The sequence below is a fragment of the Pseudophryne corroboree genome, chromosome 2, assembly GCF_028390025.1.
Source record: "Pseudophryne corroboree isolate aPseCor3 chromosome 2, aPseCor3.hap2, whole genome shotgun sequence".
Taxonomy (NCBI): Eukaryota; Metazoa; Chordata; class Amphibia; order Anura; family Myobatrachidae; genus Pseudophryne; species Pseudophryne corroboree.
In genome coordinates this window covers 209,720,166-209,736,936 of record NC_086445.1, presented here as the reverse complement: position 1 = coordinate 209,736,936, position 16,771 = coordinate 209,720,166, and the positions used below count along the sequence as shown (strand labels likewise).

Below are 16,771 nucleotides of genomic sequence, written 5' to 3'. Positions count from 1 at the left end.
CATAAGGTTGGGTGGGAGGGCCCAAGGACAATTCCATCTTGCACCTTTTTTTTTAATTTATTTATCTCTGCATCATGTGATGTTTGGGGCTAATTTTTTTAAGTGCCATCCTGTCTGACACTGCAGTGCCACTCCTAGATGGGCCAGGTGTTTGTGCCGGCCACTTGGGTCGCTTAGCTTAGTCATCCAGCGACCTCGGTACAAATTTTAGGACTAAAAATAATATTGTGAGGTGTGAGGTGTTCATAATAGACTGGAAATGAGTGGAAATTATGGTTATTGAGGTTAATAATACTATGGGATCAAAATGACCCCCAAATTCTATGATTTAAGGTGTTTTTGAGGGTTTTTTGAAAAAAAAACACCCGAATCCAAAACACACCCGAATCCGACAAAAAATTTTCAGGGAGGTTTTGCCAAAACGCGTCCGAATCCAAAACACGGCCACGGAACCGAATCCAAAACCAAAACACAAAACAATATATATATATGTATCACATACACTCGTGCAGCAGCTGGACATACAGTAAAATAGTGCCTGCCCTCAAGGCCATTGTAAAAAATAATTGCCTGTTGGGTGAGGTTTCTGTGTAAAGAATTATAATATTCAAAATTTAAATATATGGCTATATTTATCATATCTTTCAACGTTGTTCCTTAATTATTTTTGTACATATATTTATTCAAATTGCAAATAAATTTTTTTAATGTCACAGTGGCACTTGTGGGACTCTGACAAAGCTTCAGTAAGTGTATTCCTCATATAAGTAACATACTATACCTTCCAACAGTCCAAAACCGATTGCACCTCGAACCGAGTATAATGAACCACTCTGACTGCTCTGTTGATTGGTGAACGTTGTTACTTCTATAATTCCCCATCATTTTCTTATTTATCTGTCTAGCAGATTTGCGTGAATACACATAAGATATTTATGTAACAAGAGAGTTATTTTGTAAGTTTCCTGTTTTGTGTGGGTTACCAGTTTCAATTTTAATGAAGCAAAGCTGGGAACTTCCCTTTAGTAAAACAGATTGTCAATAGTGCTACATTTATAGGAACCAAAGAGAGAAACTAAGTCACAGTATACACACACATATTTTAGAAACGTCTAAATAATGAATATGCACCTTTACTATATTGTATGGCTGCTGTTGGATGCTCAGCAATACTGCTACACTTGGAAACGTTCCTGAATTGCTTATTTAAGACTTTTTTTCAGCACTAGAAAGAAGAAATACAGAGGGGTTGGTGTTCTCTAGGTAAGTGTTATTTACCTGTCCTTATTTAAAGCAATGCCTGTTGTTTAAACTCTTGGTAGTCACGGTTTTGAGCACATTAATTTCACCAATCCATAACACTCTACCAATCACCTAAATCATTATCCTGTTTATTCCTCCCATTAAATCACAGACATACTAATTATCTGCAAAGTCTTACACTAATCTGTTCTCCCGTAATAAACCCTTGTATCCATCAGTTCTCACTTAAAGTATACACAGTTAGGTCCATATACAGTATATTTGGACACTGACACAATTGTCATCATTTTGGCTCTGTACATCATCATAATAGTTTTCAAATAAAATGATGAGATGCAACTGAAGTGCAGACTTTCCGCTTTAATTCAAGGGGTTGAACAAAAATATTGTATAAAACTTTTAGGAATTGCAACCATTTCATAAATATCACTGTTGGCACCCAGCCAGCCTTGTTATTAAATTTATGACATTACTATTTAATACACCAATGTATTTTCCGACCTCCAGACCCAACATTGAAATAATAGCATTGCAATTTAATACATAGGCCTATTCCCCCAAACATTCCAAAATCAAATGAATAGTATTTACATTTTCCCATTGAGCTCTGGTAGTCATTTATTTGTCTCTAAACTTCATTAATAGCCGCAAGCAATATATTATTTGTTTATTAACAGTTTCTTATATAGCTCAGCATATTCTGTTGCGCTTTACAGTTAGGACAACAGTAATAGAACAAAATTGAGTAAAAACAGACAGGCATAAATGTAGGAAGGCCCTGCTCGCAAGCTTACAATCTATAGGGAAATAGGCATTGATACACAAGGATAGATACTACCTATTGCATAATGGTCCACGTCCACCAGATTGCTAGGTTCTTAGTGGGTTGTATGATATGATCACCCAGTAGTGTTGGCCAAGGGTCTGGAGGGTGTGAGAGTAAAGAAACACAAGATGTGTGATGTTATGTATACTGTACAGAGAGGATGTAATTAGGTTGGGAAGCACTGAAGGTTATGTGGGTGGGTCTGGAATATTACTAGCCTATAACCTCGCAAATGTTAATACAGGTTGAGTATCCCTTATCCAAAATGCTTGGGACCAGAGGAATTTTGGATATCGGATTTTTCTGTATTTTGGAATAATTGCATACTATAATGAGATATCATGGCGATGGGACCTAAATCTAAGCACAGAATGCATTTATGTTACATATACACCTTATACACACAGCCTGAAGGTCATTTTAGCCAATATTTTTTATAACTTTGTGCATTAAACAAAGTGTGTGTACATTCACAGAATTCATTTATGTTTCATATACACCTTATACACACAGTCTGAAATTCATTTAATACAATATTTTTAATAACTTTGAGTATTAAACAAAGTTTGTGTACACTGAGCCATCAAAAAACAAAGGTTTCACTATCTCAGTCTCACTCAAAAAAGTCCGTATTTTGGAATATTCCGTATTTCGGAACATTTGGATATGGGATACTCAACCTGTATATGGTAATACTTTTTCTGTTTCTTTTTCTTCACGGTTAGTTGTTTCTACCCAATCCATATAAATAAGATAAGATAGACTACAATATTACATATACATATTTGGGGTCCACAGAGTGAGGCTTTCCAAGCTGCATGTACTGTAATGCCGATGTTCTTGGAATTTCTTGCTACTAATAAACTCCTGCCCATGTGTTCCATGGTGTGTATGCAGTACTGATGGAGACACATGGTGTGTGAAATGTATTTGGCGTTCCCTGGGCGGTGACTGGGAGGTGGCTATTCAATGTGATGTATTATGGTCGTGTTTTGGGTGTGACGCCGGCGTGTCACTGAATTGTTGGGAGCTTAGACCCTTAATCACTCACCGTGGAGGCCACATTCTGATGGAGGTTCTGCACCTAGCAGTGACGTGTGGTGAGGCAGAGACTTTTCTGTCATACCAACATTTGGACTAGAGTTTTGACTGTAGAAAGTATATGAAAAATAACAAGAATATGTTAGAAATATCTTCTTTGTATTATTCTAATCATTTTTATAGTCCAAACTCTGGAGTAAAAAGTCTATGGCAGGTGAGGCTCATATCTTTTCCGCACCAATCTGATCAAAACTCACCAAGTTTCCTACAGAATAAACTGCTGCATCTGTGTATAATGCCCACATGTACCTTTTGGCTCATATATTGTGTGTAAATCTGGCTCTGGTACTAGCCAGTGCCTCCAGAGCCATTTACCTCACCGCATGTCCCTGGCACCTACTGTAGCATGGGGCTGGTGTAAGCTTCGAAGGTGTGTCTGATGGTAGCATCTAAAAACAGTCTTAGGAGGCTTTAAAGACAGCGAAAGTGGGCTTCCCAGTCCTTGAACATTCTGATGCATGGCTGTACACTAGGGTAAGGACTGATACTGGCATTAGCATACATTATCAGATGCAAAAGAGGTTAAAATGGTGGCAGCAGTGTGCGACCTCAGAATCACCTCTTGTATATCTGGCAATTGAGGTAGTTTTAACTGTTTTTAAATAGCTGCAATCATAGCCAATAATTGTCTATTGAATACTGATAACTGTCCCTTATTTCCTAAGGGATGTAGATATGTGACGGTCACATTACCTCCTCCTACATCCCGCCCCCTTCACAATCCCGACGGTCAGCATGCTGACCAACAGGGACTATTCCTACTCGTAGGTGTCCACTACACCCATAGAGTGGGAATAGTACCCATGGCGACCGCAAGGGGCTTGCTGCAAGCGCCCCCAACCGGCATTCCGCTGCTGGGATACCGGCGTCGGGATGCTGACCGGCGGTCTCCTCACTGCTGCTCACACAATACACACCCCTTCCTAATACAGTATGTGAATAAAACTCAATCACATTATTATAAAGGAATAACGAGTACTGTATGTGTTGCTGGTGGGGGTTGAGGGAAGAGGTGTCACATAATTACATTTCACCATTGCTTGATAACATCACAGAGCACCCTGCACTCAACCCCACACTGCAGAAAGGGTGTCGTACAGTATGCCGGCGCTCGTGCTCCCGGTGCCCAGCATACCGGCGCCGGGAGCCCGACCGCCGGCATACCGACAGCGTGGAGAGCGCAAAGGAGCCCCTTGCGGGCTCGCTGTGCTTGCCACGCTGCGCTCGCCACGCTGCGGGCACGGTGGCGCGCTACACGCGCCACACTATTTTATTCTCCCTCCAGGGGGGTCGTGGACCCCCACGAGGGAGAATAGTTGTCGGTATGCCGGGTGTCGGGATTCCGGCGCCGGTATACTGTGCGCCGGGATCCCGACATTCGGCATACAGAAGACCACCCTGCAGAAAAAGTGTAATGAAGATAATAACACCCTACACGGCAAAAAGCATTACAAAGAACAGATACGGGGTGGGGTGACCTCCCCATCGAGACCCCAAGGAAATATGGAGGCTACAGAAATATGTATGCCTTCCTACCTCTATGTCTGTATGCTTTTACCCAGTTTTGTTCTATTACTGCTGTAATTGTAAAGCGCAACGGAATATGCTGCGCTATATAAGAAACTGTTAATTAAAAAAAAAAAATGTTTATCTACTCTTTGATATGATGTAATTATTTTTGGGTGGTCATCCGACAATAACACCCTGCACTACAAAAAGTGCTGTATTTTCCTGTTTTTACATCATACTTGCCTACTTTTAAAAAAGCATGTCAGGGAGATTATGAAAGTAACACCTATCAGCGCGGACGTGTACTGCTACATCTGAGAGGATTGTCTTAAAAATTACTGACATACAAATGTAAATGAGCCCCCAAGTTAATGAGATCTATTTGTTGAAGAAAATACACTGATATTTTACAGGATTTGTTTGGGTATGGGCCCTCATTCCGAGTTGATCGCTCGCTAGCTGCTTTTAGCAGCAGTGCAAACGCTAAGCCGCCGCCCTCTGGGAGTGTATCTTAGCATAGCAGAAGTGCGAACGAAAGGTTAGCAGAACTGCACTGGAAAAATGTCAAGCCGTTTCTGAGTAGCTCCAGACCTACTTCTATCTTGCGATGACTGCAGTCTGTTTAGTTCCTGGTTTGACGTCACAAACACACCCTGCATTCGGCCAGCCACTCCCCCATTTCTCCAGCCACTCCTGCATTTTTGCCTGGCACGCCTGCGTTTTTTTAGCACACTCCCTGAAAACGCTGAGTTGCCGCCCAGAAACACCCACTTCCTGTCAATCATACTACGAACACTTGAGCGACTGAAAAACGTCGCTCGAGCTTGGGTAAAACTACAAAGTTTTGTGTGAAAGTACTTAGCGCATGCGCGTTGCATACCATGCGCATGCTCAGAATTGCCGCTTTTTCACTTGAACGCTGCGCTGCGAAAAACGGCAGCAAGCGATCAACTCGGAATGAGGGCCATTGTGTTCTACAAGAGGTTCCATATACTGTAAGTGGCCACGAGAGACCTTATTTAAAATGCATGTAGCCATAGGGATCATTGTGCCTTATAACCAATGCAGGGAAATGGCTCTGGTGAGCCCATTTGAATTTATGTACTGTATCTCTGATTTCATAATCAGGGAGATTGATGGACTATTCAGGGAGTGAGGGAGATTGCTTCTATTTCAGGGAGTCTCCTGCAGAATGAGGGCGGGTAGGCAACTATGTTTTACATGTATAAAGAAGGCCGCACTTCCTTTCATTCTCCTTTCTTTAGGTACTATAAAAGCAATGGAAGATGCTTTCTTTGCACTTTACCAAGAATTTAGAGAGCTGCAAGCTGTATGTTCAAAACAGGCTGAACTTCTACAACAACTACTTTCAAAGAAGGCTCTTGATGCAGGTAAAAGAAACTCAGAGGTCCATGCCAGAGAGATCTGTCCTCGTCACAAAACCAGCAGCTGGGGTGTAAATACAGGAGACAATGGAAGGCAGACGCCTCCGGGTGCCAGCCCTGTAGGGGGCATACTGACCTCCTCCATTGCTCCAGGTTCTGCTTTATGCGCCCCAGAGCAGGAATAAGCATAGAGCTCAGAGAGCATGTTCATGGTCTTCCCTCTCCCTGTCTGGGTGCTGCTGGAAGGGAACATGGAGGGTGATCTGCAGGAGGCAGGGGCCCGCTCACAGCAGCCGGGATAGATTTCGTCTTGAGAGCACACTGCCACCACACTAACATCTCCTCTTCCTCACAGCTGCAGAGGGGGCACAGACAGCCACACAGGGAGGCCATACCTTCCCTAGCAGATGTCCCAGGCTGTGCCCCTCTAACAAGCCTGAGCCATACATGCCGACATCCTGGCTGCTCTCTCCGGGAGAGAGCAGCCAGGTCGGCTCAGCAGGGGGGCGGGGCAGGGTTATGACACTGATAGCGGCGGGGCGGGGGCAGAACAGGGGTGGGCGGCGGAGGAACAGGGGCGGGGTTATCGTGGCACATAATTTAAGCAACGCCCCCTGCTATGTAATGCCGCGATTACCGGCATTATACAGCAGGGGGCGTTGCTATGATGACGCGATTCAGCAAGAATCGCGTCATCAACTGCCCGGACCGCCCACTTTACTCACTAAGTGGGCGGTCGGGCAGGGGGGCCCCTAAAAAATCGGGAGACTTGCCTGCTCTTCCGGGGGGGGGGGGGGGGAGGGGGGGGGCGGAAGGGTCACCCGACTTTTGGTAGCCTCTCGCCCATTCCAGGAGAGTAAGTAAGTATGGCCTGAGCTCAGGTATTAGGTAACCCACCCCCCTACCATTATGGCACCCCTGGATAGAGTCTATGTCTGGGTGCTGCTGGGATGGGTTGTTGGTAGTGAATGCGAGCAAGGGGGGGGGGGGTTCGGTGCAATAACTATCTTACCTCCGGGCTCTTTGTAGGAACTTACACCCCTCACCAGAAGCATTGTGTTGTACTGTATATACAGTGCATCTGGAAAGTATTCACAGCGCTTCACTTTTTCCACATTTTGTTATGTTACCGCCTTATTCCAAACTGGAATAAATTCCTTTTTTCTCATACGTCCTAGAGGATGCTGGGGCCCACATTAGTACCATGGGGTTTAGATGGGTCCACCAGGAGCCATTGGCACTTTAAGAGTTTCAGAGTGTGTGCTGGCTCCTCCCTCTATGCCCCTCCTACCAGACTCAGTTTGGAAAATGTGCCCGGAGGAGCCGGTCACAGCTAGGTGAGCTCGCCAGAGTTTTCTAGTAAAAAGTTATTTTAGAGTTTTTTATTTTGCAGGGAGGCTGCTGGCAACACTTCATCAAAAACAGAAACCTTACTCTTATTTGGAGTACTTTAGGATTACTCCCCTCTTTGCGAAGACTGGACAGCTGCGAGTAAAAGATACGACTATCGAGCTATATAGGATACTTGCTATTATACTGTCAAAGGGGTCTTTTATTAATAATACCTTGAGGTTGTAACACACACATACATAGATTTTATAGGGGAACACTGACAAAGATTGTACAGGTCCCAGGGGCACACTGACACACCCACACAGGGACCAGAAGCACACTGACACAAACACATTGTACAGGGGCGTACAGGTGGGGCTGGAAGCCATGCAGAGGCACATACCGTACCTTCCAAGTTCCCACCTCTGTCATAGGGCAGCTCCAGCTCCCCCTTGTCACCAGATGCTGTACTGAGTCCCTGTTGCTTCTAACAATATATAAAGCCATTCTGGGGTTCACGAGTGTGCAGTGGCGCAAGACTGGGTCACTGGATTGGCGATTCTTTTATTATGTGACACTTCAGCCACCGCGCCCGAAGCGCGGCGAGCGGACTCGCTGATGGTATACCTGCCATAATGCAATAGCCAAGGAGTGCATGCAATGTCTGTTATCACATCTCCTCCCAGGGGCCACGTGGGGAATGTGACTGTCTGCAGTGTGTGGCCCCCGGACATCAATTCTCTTCCCGCAATTACCTGAAACTGCTGCATACTCACATTGGAGGGATGATAGATTGCCCATTAGTGCCTGGAGGGCAGCTCTGTTAGTCCTAGTGGTCTGGTGATCCGCAGGGTGGGTGGGGTCACCGGCTCCAGGGGTCTCTACAGGTGTCCTTCAGGTGTAACCACGGGCTGGCCCTCCATCAGGCATGGGTATCAGGTGAAATCCACAGTAATCCACTCCAAGCAGCTCCTGAGCAGCAGGCAGTGGGCAATCATTCTCTACCACCTCCTCTATCAAATCTTGGATTTCTCAGATTTCAGATAGGGTGCAAGTAATGAATCTGCAACCCAGGTATTACAGAACTCTATGGCAGTACGGCCCGATTCTGGTACCTCCGGAAGCTCCGCTATATACCCCCACAAACGTGCGCTTGTTCATGTCATGCAAGATGACACGGATACCGATTCTGATACCACAGACGGTACTGGGGATGTGTTGCGGGGGTCTGCCTCTCTTGCAAAGGGGGTGCAGTTGATGATAGAGGCTATCAGGGATGTATTGAATATTAATGATACAACACCTGAGCAGGTTGAGGAGGCTTTTTTCACTGAAAATAAGTAAGCCTCGCTAACCTTCCTTGCATCAAAGGAATTAAATGCTATATTTGAGAAAGCATGGGAAAACCCTGAGGTAAAAATTTCAGATCCCTAAAAGGGTCCAGCTGGCGTTTCCTTTCCCTGAGGAGGATAGGAAAAAATGTGAAAGCCCGCCAATTGTTGATGCATCTGTGTCCAGACTCTCAAAAAAGGTGGTTTTACCTGTTCCGAGATCTACCGCCTTAAAGGAGCCGGCTGATCGAAAAATTGATAATACCCTTAAATCAATGTATACATGGATTGCAAAAGCTATCGTAAAATGGTCAGGCACCTTACTTGAGGATTTGGATACAATGGATAAGGGGGATGTTGAATTGTTTTTGTGTAACATTCATCATTCAGCAGGTTTTATGGTAGAATCCATGAAAGGCCTGGGTTCCATGGCTGCGGGGATCTCTTCCATGTCTGTTTCAGCTCGTTGGGGACTGTGGCTGCGCCAGTGGTCAGCCGACGTGGAATCCAGGAAAAGTGTGGAGTCCCTACCCTACACAGGTCAGGCTCTCTTTGGGGAAGCTTTGAATGCATGGATAGCCACGGCTACAGCGAGTAAGTCTCTGTTCCTTCCCTCAGCTGCACCTGCTCCGAAGAAATCCTTCTCTTCATCAGCATCACAGTCCTTTCGGTCTAACAAGCCTAGAAAGGCCAAACTGTGCAATACCTTCTTTAGCGGAGGTCGAGCTAAATCCAAGAAACCTGCTGCTGCAGGTTCCCAGGAAACTAAGCCTGCTTCCACTACGCCGAAGTCATCCGCATGATGGTGGACCGCGCGGCCTGGAGGTGGGGCCAGTAGAAGCGAGGCTCAGACAGTTCAGTCACGTCTGGGTATCGTCCGACCTGGATCCCTGGGTGATAGATATTGTGTCCCAGGAATACAGGTTGGAATTTCAAAATCTCCCTCCTCACCGATTTTTAAAATCAGGCTTGCCACTTCTGCTGGCAGACAGGACTGTCTTACAAGCAGCAGTCCAGAAGTTGGTGGAGGCACAGGTCATTGTGCCAGTACCTCCTCATTTGAAAGCCACGGGTTACTATTCGAACCTTTTCGTGGTACCGAAACCAGATGGTTCGGTCAGGCCAATTCTGAACCTAAAATCACTGAACCCTTCTCTGAAGGAGTTCAAGTTCAAAATGACGTCTCTCAGGGCGGTGATATCAAGTCTGGAAGAGGGGGGATTCCTAGTATCCCTGGATATCAAGGATTCATACCTCCACATTCCGATTTGGCTACCGCATCAGGCTTATCTCCGTTTTGCATTACTTGACTGTCATTTCTAGTTCCAGGTCCTGCCATTCGGCCTCCCTACAGCACCAAGGGTGTTCACCAAGGTGATGGCAGAGATCATGGTTCTCCTTCGAAAACAGGGGGTAAACATCATTCCGTATCTGGACAATCTACTGATAAAGGCATCGTCCAAGGAGGAGCTGTTGCAGTCCATTGTACGCACAACCCGCCTATTCAGAGTCCACGGTTGGATTCTGAAACTTCCAAAATCTCATTTGGAACCAACCCAAAGGTTGTCTTTTCTGGGGATGATCCTCGACACGGAAGTGCAGAGGGTGTTTCTTTCGCAGGAAAAGGCGTTGGTGATACAAACAATGGTCCGGGATGTCCTGAAGCCAGCCCGGGTGTCAGTTCATCAATGCATTCGCCTTTTGGGGAAGATGGTGGCCTCTTACGAGGCTCTCCAGTATGGGAGGTTCCATGCTCGGGCCTTCCAACTGGATCTCCTGGACAAGTGGTCAGGATCTCATCTACACATGCACCAGAGAATTTGTCTGTCGCCAAATGCCAGGATTTCACTCCTCTGGTGGCTCCAATTGCCTCACCTTCTGGAGGGCCGCAGGTTCTGGATTGAGGACTGGGTCCTTCTAACCACGGATGCGAGCCTCCAGGGCTGGGGCGCAGTCACTCAAGGGGAATCCTTCCAAGGAAGGTGGTCAAGTCTGGTAGCCGGCCTGCTGATCAACATCCTGGAACTAAGAGCCATCTACAACGGTCTTCTTCAGGCGGCCCATCTTCTAAGAAATCGGGCCATTCAAGTAAAGTCGGACAATGTAACGATGGTGGCTTACATAAACCGACAGGGCAGAACGAAGAGCAGAGCTGAGATGTCAGAGGTGACAAGAATCATCCTCTGGGCAGAAAAACACGCGTTGGCACTCTCTGCAATCTTCTTACCGGGAGTGGACAACTGGGAAGCAGACTTCCTCAGCAGACACGATTTCCATCCGGGGGAGTGGGGTCTCCATCCGGAGGTGTTCAAGGAAATAACAGACCTTTGGGGGTTACCCCAAATAGACATGATGTCCTCTCTTCTCAACAAGAAGCTTCGATGCTATTGTTCCAGGTCGAGGGACCAACAAGCAGTGGCAGTGGACGCCCTGGTGTCTCTGTGGGTGTTCCAGTCGGTGCACGTGTTTCCATCACTCCCACTCATTCCAAGAGTTCTAAAGCTTGTAAGGAGCACAAGAGTTCAAGCGATCCTCATTGCTCCAGACTGGCCAAGGCGGGATTGGTACACGGACCTTCTGAATCTCTTGCAGGATGAGCCTAGGCCTCTTCCTCTTCAGGAGGACCTACTGCAGCTGGGGCCGTTCGCCTATCAAGACTTACCACGGCTACGTTTGTCGGCATGGAGGTTGAACGCCTGATACTAGCTCGGAAGGGCATTCCGAAGAAGGTCATTCCTACCCTGATACAGGCTAGGAAAGGGGTAACTTCTAAACATTACCATCGTATTTGGAAGAAATATGTCTCTTGGTGTGAGTCCAAAAAGTTTCCTGCGGTGGAGTTTCAACTGGGATGTTTTCTCCTCTTTCTGCAAGCAGGTGTGGATATGGACCTGAGGTTGGGATTTGTGAAGGTCCAGATTTCGGCCCTGTACATTTTCTTCCAGAAACAATTGGCTGCCCTCCCTGAGGTTCAGACCTTTTTAAAGGGAGTTCTGCACATCCAACCTTCCTTTGTACTGCCTACGGTGCCTTGAGACCTTAACATGGTGTTGCAGTTTCTCCAGTCGGATTGGTTTGAGCCTCTACAGGAGGTTGAGGTCAAATTTCTTACATGGAAGGTTGTCAAGTTGGTGGCCTTAGCTTCTGCTAGACATGTGTCAGAATTGGGGGCTTTGTCCTGTAAAAGCCCTTACTTGATATTCCACGAAGATAGAGCTGAGCTCCGGATGCGTCAGCAGTTTTTTCCAAAGGTTGTGTCGGCATTTCATATCAACCAACCTATTGTGGTGCCAGTGGCTACTGACTCCTCAATTTTGTCAAAGTTCTTGGATGTTGTGAGGGCTTTGAAAATCTGTATGAAGAGGACTGCTCGTCACAGGAAATCAGACTCTTTGTTTGTCCTGTATGATCCCAAGAAAATTGGGTGTCCTGCTTCAAAGCAGACTATATCTCGCTGGATTAGGTTCACTATCCAGCATGCTTATTCTACGTCAGGATTGCCATGTCCAAAATCTGGTAAGGCCCACTCTACTCGTAAGGTGGGGTCTTTCTGGATGGCTGCCCAGGGTGTCTCGGCGTTACAACTTTGCCGAGCGGCAACTTGGTCTGGGTCGAACACCTTTGCTAAATTCTACAAGTTCGATACTTTGGCCTCTGATGATCTGAAGTTCAGTCAATCAGTTCTGCAAGAGCCTCCACGCTCTCCCTCCCTTTCTGGGAGCTTTGGTACATCCCCATGGTACTAATGTGGACCCCAGTATCCTCTAGGACGTAAGAGAAAATAGGATTTTGGTTACCTACCGGTAAATACTTTTCTTGTAGTCCATAGAGGATGCTGGGCACCCGCCCAGCGCTTCATTTCCTGCAACCATTATCTGGTTCAGTACAACTTTGTTTAGTTATGTACTGCATTGTTACTTGGTAAGTAATGTTTCAGCAGTTGCAGAGTTTTTCAAGCTAGTTAGCTTGATGTGTCTTGTATGTGTGAGCTGGTATGAATCTCGCCACTATCTGTGTTAAATCCTTCTCTCGAAGATGTCCATCTCCTCGGGCACAGTTTCTAGACTGAGTCTGGTAGGAGGGGTATAGTGGGAGGAACCAGCCCACACTCTCAAACTCTTAAAGTGCCAATGGCTCCTGGTGGACCCGTCTATATCCCATGGTACTAATGTGGACCCCAGCATCCTCTATGGACTACGAGAAAAGGATTTACCGGTAGGTAACCAAAATCCTAGTTTCCCTCAAAAGTCTACACACAATACCCAAAAATGACAACGTGAAAAAAGTTTTTGGGAGATTTTTTCAAATTTATTAAAAATAGAAAACTAAGAAATCACATGTACATAAGTTTCCACAGCCTTTGCCATGAAGTTCAAAATTGAGCTCAGGTGCATCCTGTTTCCACTGATCATCCTTAAGATGTTCCTACAGTTTAATTGGAGTCCACCTGTGGTAAATTCAGTTGATTGTACATGATTTGGAAAGGCACACACCTGCCTATATAAGGTCCCACACTTGACAGTGTATGTCTGAGAACAAACCAAGCATGAAGTCAAAGGAATTGTCTGTAGACCTCCGAGACAGGATTGTCTCGAGGCACAAATCTGGGGAAGGATACAGAAAAATATCTGCTGCTTTGAAGATCCCAAAGAGCACAGTGGCCTCCATCATCCGTAAATGGAAGAAGTTCGGAACCACCAGGACTCTTCCTAGAGCTGGCCGTCTAAACTGAGTGATCGGGGGGGAGAATGGCCCTAGTCGGGGAGGTGACTAAGAACCTGATGGTCACTCTGTCAGAGCTACAGCATTCCTCTATGGAGAGAGGAGAACCTTCCAGAAAGACAACCATCTCTACAGCAATCCAACAATCAGGCCTGTGTGGTAGAGTGGCCAGACGGAAGCCACTCCTTAGTAAAAAGCACGTGGCAGCCTGCCTGGAGTTTGCCAAAGTGCAACTGAAGGACTCTCAGACCATGAGAAACAAAATTCTCTGGTCTGATGAGAGAAAGATAGAACTCTTTGGCGTGAATGCCAGGCGTCATGTTTGGGGGAAACCGGGCACCGCTCATCACCAGGACAATACCATCCCTACAGTGAAGCATGGTGGTGGCAGCATCATGCTGTGAGGATGTTTTTCCGCGGTAGGAACTGGGAGACTAGTCAGGATAGAGGGAAAGATTAATGCAGCAATGTACAGAGATATCCTAGATGAAAACCTGCTCCAGAATGCTCTTGACCTTAGACTGGGGCAATGGTTTATCTTTCAGCAGCACAACGACTCTAAGCACACAGCCAAGATATCAAAGGAGTGGCTTCAGGACAACTCTGTGAATGTCCTTGAGTGGCCCAGCCAGAGCCCAGACATGAATCCGATTGAACGTCTCTGGAGAGATCTGAAAATGGCTGTGCACTGATGCTTCCCATCCAACCTGATGCAGCTTCAGAGGTGCTGCAAAGAGGAATTGGCGAAACTGCCCAAAGATAGGTGTGCCAAGCTTGTAGCATCATATTCAAAAAGACTTGAGGCTGTAATTGCTGCCAAAGGTGCATCACAAAGTATTGAGCAAAGATTGCGAATACTTATGTACATGTGATTTATTAGGTTTTATATTTTTAATACATTTTCAAAACTTTCAAAACAACTTTTTTCACTGTGTCATTATAGAGTATTGTGTGTAGAATTTTGAGGGGAAAAAATAAATTTATTCCAGTTTGGAATAAGGCTGTATCTAAAAAGATAGCACCCCTCAGATGGGCTGGTATAGTCACTTTAAACCTTTTTCAAATGACCCTAATGTTTTTTATTGCAGAAATGCCCATATCAAAGCCAATCCAATGCACTGATGTGGGGTACCGCACATGCTCCGAAAGACCTCTCCTCATGTTGAAAGGAACGGAAGTCTCTGATGCGGAAACCTCCACGACTGTGGCTGATGAAGTGTCTGCACCATCAGGAACTAACGAAAAATCCAGTCTATTTGACTTTGATGTACAATTCTTTCCAAATAAAGACCAATACAGTGCAGCTGGTAAAGGAGTGGCTGCCAATGATCTCCTCCATGCAGACCACAACGTGGATAAAAGAGGGATAAATTCTAACCTTGCATTGTTTATCAAAAACTACACCCCAACATTTCCGAATCTAGATGGAGTTGGGGTTAAAATACCTCCTGTAATTTCACATATTGACTTTTTAACCCCAGTTGATGGGGATCATGATCTCAGTTTGTCTAATATCTATGAAGAAGACTTGAGTTTTCTGCAGTCAAAAGACATATCTCTTGGAGAGCTTCTCGGCACACAGAACAAGAATGTGAATGCAGTAAGAGGACCAGCCCAGGTATGGGAATGCAGTGTTCAGATAAGCAAAATGCAGAACTTGCTGTTGAACCTTTTAGAAGCTTGCTCAGATAAAGGACAATTGTGGGTGTTTTAAGCTGCCTATCGGCTGCGTATTCTGTCCCTTGACAATTGTCCTATATCTTAAATACGGGTGGTCTACAAGTTGCCGGCGGCCAAGCTCCCAGTGACCACCATACCGGTGCTGGAATCCCGACTGCCGGCATACCGGCATCTTTTCTCCCTCTTGGGGGTCCACGACCCCCCTGGAGGGAGAATAGATAGCATGGCGTGCATAGCACGCCACCGTGCCCGCAGCGTGGCGAGAGCAGCGAGTCCGCAAGGGGCTCATTTGCGCTTGCCCAGCTGTTGGTATGCCAGCGGTCGGGATTCCGGCGCCGGTATGCTGGTCGCCGGGACCCCGACCGCCGGCAAGCCATACTACACCCCTTAAATACTACACTTGAACACTTAACAATAAACCTTATATCATACATAAATACTAAATAAAGACACAGAGACCTGTGTTTACAGACTAAATTTGTAGCACATTTTTAAAGATAAATTGTAATTGTAACTCTCAAATTAAGATCAAAACAAAAGCATTTACCTGTCAGCCACACTATCCTTTAAAGACACATGGCGGGGTAATTCAGAGTTGATCGCAGCAGCAGCAAATTTGTTAGCATTTGGGCAAAACCATGTGCACTGCAGGTGTGCCAGATATAACATTTGCAGAGAGAGTTAGATTTGGGTGGGTTATATTGTTTCTGTGCAGGGTAAATATGGGCTGCTTTATTTTTACACTGCAATTTAGATTTCAGATTGAACACACCCCACCCAAATCTAATGGACCCTACACACTGGCCGACCCGCCGCCGAGCTGCCCGACGGCGGATACGGCCGACGAGCGACCTGGCGGCGGGGGGGCAGTTACGGGGGGAGTGAAGTTTCTTCACTCCCCCCGTCACCCGGCTGCATTGAAGTGCAGGCAAATATGGACGAGATAGTCCATATTGGCCTGCATGTACAGCCGACGGGGGACCAGCGATGAACGAGTGCGGGGCCGCGCATCGTTCATCGCTGGAGCCTCCACACTGAAAGATATGAACGAGTTCTTGTTCATTTATGAACGAGATCGTTCATATCTTTCTAACAAATCGGCCAGTGTGTAGGGCCTATAACTCTCTCTGCACATGTAATATCTGCCCCCCCCCCCTGCAGTGCACATGGTTTTGCCCAACTCTTAACAAATTTGCTGCTGTGATCAACTCTGAATTACCCCCATGCTGCAGCCTGAGTTGCACAAGCATTTTGCATACTCACTAGGATCCTCCACTGGGTTCTGAACCTAGCCACATCTCTATCAAATGCCTTTCAACTACCAACTGCATACCATGTACCTGCTGGCGATTATGCTTTTTCACCAACGTCACCATCAATTTTCGCATGAAAACATTCACTAAATGGATTGGTGGGTAGGAAAAGAATACTCTCTATAATCCAAAAGTGAGTGCACACAACCACCATTCACTTATACAGAAACATAAAATTTGACAGCAAATAAGAACCACGTGGCCCAACTCAGGACCGGATTAAGGTCTGTGGTGCCCCTGGGCAATAAACTTGTAGGGGCCCCTGTCAATAAGATTAGCAAAGTGATAGAGTGGCGATGTTATTAAAAA

The 16,771-nt window shown here is 46.0% G+C and overlaps 1 protein-coding gene across 1 annotated transcript in view; it reads left to right on the top strand.

Annotated features, from left to right (window-relative positions):
* Nucleotides 1–1,068: 1,068 nt before the first annotated feature.
* The window catches only part of LOC135050650 (TRAF family member-associated NF-kappa-B activator-like), a 120,203-nt gene continuing 104,500 nt past the window's right edge, over nucleotides 1,069–16,771 (top strand). Inside the window, exons 1-3 of the mRNA XM_063957077.1 lie at nucleotides 1,069–1,263; nucleotides 5,965–6,090; nucleotides 14,558–15,087. Of these exons, the coding sequence (XP_063813147.1) occupies nucleotides 5,979–6,090; nucleotides 14,558–15,087 (642 nt within the window). The 5' untranslated portion in view covers nucleotides 1,069–1,263; nucleotides 5,965–5,978. The remainder of the gene's footprint in view (nucleotides 1,264–5,964; nucleotides 6,091–14,557; nucleotides 15,088–16,771) is intronic.